This window comes from Thermobia domestica, chromosome 2, assembly GCF_964235325.1.
Source record: "Thermobia domestica chromosome 2, izTheDome1.hap1.1, whole genome shotgun sequence".
Lineage (NCBI taxonomy): Eukaryota > Metazoa > Arthropoda > Insecta > Zygentoma > Lepismatidae > Thermobia > Thermobia domestica.
Window position 1 is genome coordinate 307,089,096 of NC_137455.1, and position 7,783 is coordinate 307,096,878.

At 37.4% G+C, this 7,783-nt stretch overlaps 1 protein-coding gene across 1 annotated transcript; it reads left to right on the plus strand.

Moving 5' to 3' along the window:
• Window positions 1–6,657: 6,657 nt before the first annotated feature.
• LOC145679474 (uncharacterized) lies at window positions 6,658–7,545 on the plus strand. The gene has a single exon (XM_081750053.1). The coding sequence runs from the start codon at window positions 6,658–6,660 to the stop codon at window positions 7,543–7,545; it is 888 nt and encodes a 295-aa protein (XP_081606179.1).
• Window positions 7,546–7,783: the final 238 nt, after the last annotated feature.

Sequence of the window (7,783 nt, forward strand, 5' to 3'; positions counted from 1 at the left end):
CATACAATTATTTAAGCAAGTATATTTGTCGCGAAATTATTACACACATTACCCAAACACACGTAATATATCAATCCATACATTTATTTATATAGGTAAAGCAAAGACTGGAAATTACCTATCGAAAGAATAAATTAACAGCACGATCATAATGAAAAGCAAGCCTCGTTATATAACATACTTCTTTCGCGTAAGAAATCGAAACTCAGTTGGTCAGAGCAACTAATCTGTACGAATTAGGTTGTTAGTTCGAGCCTAATAGGAGTAAGAGTTTTTATTACTATTGTTTTTCTCTTTTTTTTATGTGAGGAGAAATTTAATTGTAACATTGCGATATTAAAGGTATTTGGTTAGGTAACTTTGTCTTAGCTAAACTTTAAATATCAGTAACCGTCGAATTTATTTCACTAACCGATCAGTTACTGAACATTTCAAACACCAGTGTCATAACATGAAGGTTAATCTCACGTCCGCAGCCCTTTGTTATGCGTCCATACTTTCAAGGTCGGACCTTGGACGGGGCAACCCGGGCAACTGCCCGGGGCGGCGGGTCAGAGGGACGCCAAAACTAGGCCTCAAAAATAAATTTTATAATGTGTTTCCTACTGACTTTTTTGTTTATATTCTTGTAAAGTAGAGGCAATTACATAATCTTCTTCCATTTCACCATGGAAGAAGAGAGTTTCATAGCACTAAGGGGACTGTATTGACAAATGGAGAGATGACATGTAGAATAAAGATTGGAGGCTATAGTTTGTTTCTTTGCTTGAGTTTAGCGTTCCACGGTTAAGCCTTTATGGCCAAAGGAGATGTGGATACTGATTATAGTGAAATCCGAACCACGTTTATCGTTCAACAGTAACCCACCGGTAATTGGACCCGGGATCACAAAAGGCAGGCGTGCTAGCCACTAGACCAAGCTGGGGGGCGGTGTTCGTATTGTTTATAGCAGGCAATATTCTTTGTGAAGTTTTCCTAGGTAATGAATGTCTTTTTGATAAATAGGTTTAAACTATTAAAAATACTAGGATAAAATGTAAAATATAGACTAATACTAGGTTGTAGGGCGCCATAAAGTCACTTTGCCCAGGTCAAAATTTGGCCTGGTCCGTCCCTGCTTACTTTCTATATATTTTTTGGCTTTGTAGCTTGTGCGGTCCTCACGCCACACGGTTGTGGGGGCGCTATTTACGCCAATGCTTCGAACTTAATTCAATAACTGTTTCAGAAATTTTACCGTCAGCGTGCAAACGGGAATATATATTTTTCTAATAGTCCCATAGAACTTTCACCCAGAACACCAGATGCAATATTTCAGAATGGGCTCTGGCTAAGTATAAGGAGGATTTGATATTTCCTACGTAAGTTCCTTTCAGAAAGTTTGATATTTCTTTAACGGTGTTGTAAATAAACATACTCATTGTTATTAGCCCGACATCAAACCATCCTGGACAAATCCCTCTAGAGCAACGATCGGCAAAAGTTTATTCTGGCTAATTTTATAAGAGACTCAAGGGTGAAACACTTGTTAACGAGAGCAATGCTGTGTATACACTGCCATGCTTCCGACAAAATATAAAGTGTTTTATAATCTTTAGACACTTTTCCTTTTCCTTTTGTCACCCTTGGTTGTTTAGGTCGCCTTCGAATAAATAAAGAAGCGGTAATATTACAGCCAAAGGGCGCTGTAAATATATTACGTATTTCTTTTGTTACCTAATCATAACCGCGTAAAGTCATCTTCGGTAGAATAAAAAATGCTACGTGATATTCCACTCACGGAGAAAAGGATGTTCTAAATATATTTGGATAAGCTTGCATATGTGCATTATTTTTATTCATATTAGTGTCATTTTTTGTATATAGTTTAGTGGTTTTAGTGAATTCTTTGTGATTCTTTTAGTGATTTTTCTGGTGAGTTTTAGTGAGTTGTGTTTGCATTGGCTGGCAACAGTGCCTTCAGTGTGCTATTCAAGTTGTGTCTGTGCATTCAACAACGTGTTGTGAAGTGCAACTAGGCAAACATATTCATTCATAGTTTTAGAAAAACATATTTATTCATAGTCTTTAGAGAAACACATGTTCATTCATAGACAAGATTTACATGTTCTTAACAGTGTTTTAGAGTGTTACTCAGTTTATGTGTGATCGAAGACAAAGTATGATGGTTAGCAAGCAACATGTGGTTTAGCTAGCAGCAAGCTAGCAACAATTAACTGCGAAAAGAAGTTAAGATAAGTAACTTATTGTACTAATATTTAAGTATTATATCATTATATTAACATATGAACAAAGCATGTCATATTTATCATATTAACGCATGTACTTTTGAATAAGAATTGAAGCAAGTAACATCTAAAATATTCGTCAAGTCTTATTTCTCGTTCCTTCATGATATCTGGGTGAATCAGTAAAATGGGTTTAATCATACAGTTCATTAGCTTTGGATGTGATATGTGTGATTTGTAAATAAAGTACATAAACATATCACCCCTTCATACATCATCATTTTTTTGGTCCTCAGTCCACCGGATGTCAGAACGAGAAACGTGACTTTGCATTGTTTGTTCTCGTGTGTGTTTGTGTGGGTGCTGCTGTCATAAGCAGGACAGAGCTGTTCATATCAGTATAGTGGTGTGTGTGCATTCAACCCAGCTGAATTCAAGGTTACACGTTTGTAGGTCACTCAGAAGTAAATATATATATATATATATATATATATATATATATATATATATATATATATATATATATATATATATATATATATATTGTCAGCGGTTTGAGTAGTTAAAAAAAAGGACTGAAACAATGGCAGAAGTGCAGTTGGGTCAATTAATTAAGAAACGTGCTTCGGTCAAAGGTCAGGCAACAAGAATACAGACATTTCTTCAAAAACTACAGAATGAAAATAAACCTAGCATACAAGAAGCAAGAACAAGGCTAGTTGCACTTGAAGGGGTTTTTATTAAGTTTGATGAGATACAGTCAGAAATAGAGCTCTTGGATGAGACGGGTGAACAAGAAACGCACAGAATTACATTCGAGGAACTGTATTATGATTCAAAGGTTAAGTTACAAGAATTTATTGATAGTTTTGAACAAAAAACGGATTCAGGGGCAGCAAATAACAAAGCTGCAAATTGTGGTAGTAATTCAGTACAATTAACTAGAATTTCCTTGCCCACATTTTGCGGTAAATACGAGGAGTGGTCGCCCTTTAAGGACATTTTCATTTCCCTTATTCACAATAACGAATCATTAAGTACAGTTTGTAAGTTTCAATATTTGCGCACATCACTCAAGGGAGAAGCGTTTACAGTAATAGCAAATCTGCCAACGGTAGAAGTAAATTACGAAATTGCATGGAAGCTTCTTGTTGAACGCTACGAAAACAAACGGTTGATAGCTTCGACATATGTACGAGGGTTGCTCAGTATCAAGCCAGTAACGAAAGAAAACGCTAAAGACATTAGACAATTTGTAAATACTGCTCGCAGTAATTTTCAAGCCCTTGAAGCATTGAATTTGGACAAACCTTTGCATGACGTACTACTAACACAGCATTTAGTAGAAAAACTTGATTCCACAAGCAAAAGGGAATGGGAAGCTGAGCAAAGTAGTGACTCCTTTCCATCGTTATCGGAATTATTTTCATTTTTAGAAGGTCGTTGTCAAATGTTAGAAAACATTCGTCCTACTCAATCTGAAAGTACTTATGACAACAAAAGTGTAGATTCCAAAGCAAAAAGAAAGAATAACAGTCAAGTGAATTCGTTTGTTACTATGCTTCCAAATGCATGTAATATTTGCCGTAGCAAAGAAACGCATGCTGTTTTTCGCTGCCCAGAATTTCTGAGTGCTAACATTAATCAAAGAAAGGAGCTCGTGAAGCAAAATAAACAAGTAAAGGCATGCAAATCAAGTACTTGTAAGAAATGTAATTTTAAGCATAATACACTGTTGCATGAAGATTCTACTCAGGAGGCTACTAACAAAGACAGTTCAAGCAAAACAAATAACAATAATACTAATATACCTAAAGTTAAGGAACAGAATCAGGTTCAAGTTCAACCACAGGACTCTTATTGCTCATTTAAGATTAATTATGGTCAGCAAGTCTTATTAGCAACAGCGTTAGTTAACGTAACAGACACTAAAGGTCGTTTTCAACAATGCAGAGTGTTATTAGATGCAGCGTCTCAATCGAATTTTGTAAGCGAAGCTTTAGTTCACAGATTAGGTCTCAAGAAAACGAAAAATCGTGTTCCCATTAAAGGTATCAATTCTGTAACCTCCGAAGCTCAGCACAGTGTTGAAGTTCATATTTATTCAAGAACATGTGATTTTAATGCAGTGGTCGATTGTTTAGTATTGCCAAACATTACAGGTTGCATACCTTCTAAGGATATCGATTACAGTAATTGGAACTTGCCAAAGGATATTTGCTTAGCCGATCCAAATTTTAATCGCTCGTCGTCAGTGGACATGCTTATAGGTGCGGGGTTATTCTACAGTCTCCTCGAGCCAGGCCAGAAGACTAGAAAAAAATATTATCCAGTTTTGCAGGAAACGAAGCTAGGATACGTTGTCGTCGGAAATATGCCTTCAATACCCGAAGAAGCCAACCAGTCGGTAATTTCATGTTTTGCTCAGATGGAGACAGACTTGGATACACAATTGAGAAAATTCTGGGAACTCGAAGATCTTCAGACTAAGATTTACACGCCGGAAGAAGAAAATTGTGAGAAGCATTTTTTACAAAATATAACCAGAAATGGAGACGGAAGATTTATTGTCAAATTACCAAAGAAGGAAGAGAATGCAGTTTTAGGAGAGTCTTACAACATGGCACTACAAAGATTTAAGCAGCTTGAAAGAAGATTGCTACAAAATCCTGAGTTCCATAAACAATATGCCGCCTTCATGGATGAGTATTTAAGTTTGGGTCACGTGCGAAAAGTTACAGAAGAAGACGTGAACAGCAGCAGCAGTTGTTATCTTCCCCATCATCCTGTATTCAAGATGGACAGTACAACAACTAAATTAAGAGTGGTTTTTGATGCAAGTGCAGAAACGTCTAATGGCAAATCATTGAATGACATTCTCTAAGTTGGGCCAATTGTTCAAGATGACTTGTACTCCATTATTTTAAGGTTTCGGTTGTATCCAGTTGCATTTACAGCAGACTTAGAGAAAATGTACCGCCAAATATTAATTCATGATGAAGACAAGTGTTTACAACGCATCCTTTGGAGAAATTCAGTAGAAGAACCGATCCAGTCGTATGAGTTACAAACAGTGACGTACGGGACTTCGTCAGCGTCCTTCTTGGCAACAAGATGTCTGAAGCAAATAGCGGAGGAAAATTCCAAGGAATTTCCAGAAGCGGCAGAAGTAATAAAACACAATTTCTACATTGATGATGTGTTAAAATCAGTACCAAACGTGTCAAAGGCCTTAGAACTACAAAAGGATCTTATTAATATTTTAAGCAGAGCAGGTTTCAAGCTTTGTAAATGGAGTTCTAACAAAGAAGAAGTACTTCAAGGAGTTCCTGAAGACTTCAGGGAAAAACAACAGCCAATCATACTTGGTCAGCAAGACGGTGTTAAGACTTTAGGAATAGCATGGATTCCATTAACAGACAAACTTATAATTTCGAACAAAATTTGTAAAAATGGAACTGCAGTAGAAAGTAAGGTTGCAATGACAAAAAGACAAGTCGTCAGTATAGTGTCATCTATCTTCGATCCATTAGGTCTAATCGCTCCAATTGTCATCAAATACAAGAATTTCTTACAAAAGTTGTGGAAGACAGGAATGGATTGGAATGATCCATTAGACCCAGTCCTACAAGTTGAGTGGAATCAATTAATGTCTTGGTTACCTGCGATGGCGAAGATACAAATTACAAGAAACGTAATGTCTTCGGAGAACGTTAAGGAAAGTCAATTACATGGTTTTTGCGATGCAAGTGAAGAAAATTTTGGAGCAGTAGTGTACATCAGGGCTACAGACGAACAAGGAAATATTGAAGTCAATTTACTTTGTTCAAAGTCGAAGGTTGCACCACTGAAGAAGCAAACTTTGCCTAGATTGGAATTATGTGGAGCACCGTTACTTTCGAAGCTAATAGACAAAACGCTATTCATATTGAATATAGAGGTCAGTGGTATACACCTGTGGACAGATTCGACGATAGTTTTGTCATGGATCAAGTCACCTCCCAATCGTTGGAAGACATTTGTATCCAACAGGGTGGCTCAAATTCAGAGAATCACATCAATCAATCAATGGCACCACGTGCCTAGTAAAGAAAATGCGGCAGACATAGTTAGTCGAGGAGCGGATCCCAACACTCTTATTCAGTCTCGCGAGTGGTGGCATGGTCCATAGTTTCTTCACACAGCGGAATGGCCATGTCAAGAACAAAATGAGCCAGCTAATATTCCAGAAGAGAAGAAAGTCATGATAAGTTTGGTGGCAGTTCATGAAACAAGCTTTATGAAAAGATATTCATCGTTAAACAAAATGTTGACAGTAGTAGCATATTGTTTGCGATTCAAACAGAATTGTCTTTCCAAGAAATTAGAAAGAAAAACTGATAGTCTTCACGCTTCGGAACTTCGTTTAGCGTTACACAGATGTATCAAGATGGTACAACATACTACCTATCATCAAGAAATATTGAACTTGCAGCAACAAATGGAAGTTTCAACAAAGAGCCCAATCAAGGATCTTTTTCCATTTCTTGACACGGAAGGAATGCTAAGAGTAGGAGGAAGATTGGAACATTCAAACTTGGAGTACGACAACAAGCATCAATTCATTTTACCTGCAGGACATCATTTCACCCACCTGATAGTCAAAGAAGAACATAAAAGGTTGCTTCATGCAGGACCACAGCTTCTTATTGCATCTTTGCGTACCAGATATTGGATTCCAAGAGCTAAGAAGATGGTCAAGGCAATAGTACACAATTGTTTGGTTTGTTTCAAGTGGAGATCAACAAGTTCGTCTCAGTTAATGGGACACTTACCCAAGGAGAGAGTAAATGAAGCAAGACCATTTGTACACGTGGGAGTTGACTACGCAGGATTCTTTTATGTCAAGCCCACAATTCGCAGCAAAATTCAAATGAAGGTATATGCAGCGTTGTTCATCTGTTTCACTAGAGCAGTTCACATAGAAATAGTTTCAGACTTAAGTTCTCAAGCCTTCATCGCAGCATTGAAGAGATTTATTGCTAGGCGAGGAAAATGCTTATCTATCTGTAGCGACAATGGTTCAAACTTTGTTGGCGCCAATCGAGAATTGCAACAATTTTTTGAATCCAAGACTAACAGAAAGGACATCCTGGAACACTTAGCTCAAGAAGGTTTAGAATGGAAATTCATTCCTGCCAGATCTCCTCACATGGGGTCATGGGAAAGTTCAATAAAATCCATGAAGTACCACCTACGGCGTGCAGCAGGAACAGCAAGTCTGACATACGAAGATTTGAATACATTCCTTATTCAAATTGAAGCCATTCTAAATTGAAGACCATTGACAGCCATTTCCAACGATTCTACAGATCCAATGTATCTCAGTCCAGGACATTTTTTGATGGGACATACACTTTTCAGCCTTCCGGAACCAGATCTACTGGACGCACCTATCAACAGACTAGGCAGATGGCAACGGATTCAACAAATGAAGCAGCATATTTGGAAACGTTGGTCAAGGGATTACCTCAACCAGTTACAACAAAGAAGAAAATGGAAGTCAGCTCAGCCTA

Bases quoted from the DNA above. Each gene is read 5' to 3' on its own strand.
- LOC145679474 (XM_081750053.1), top strand. From the start codon at position 6,658: ATGGTACAACATACTACCTATCATCAAGAAATATTGAACTTGCAGCAA.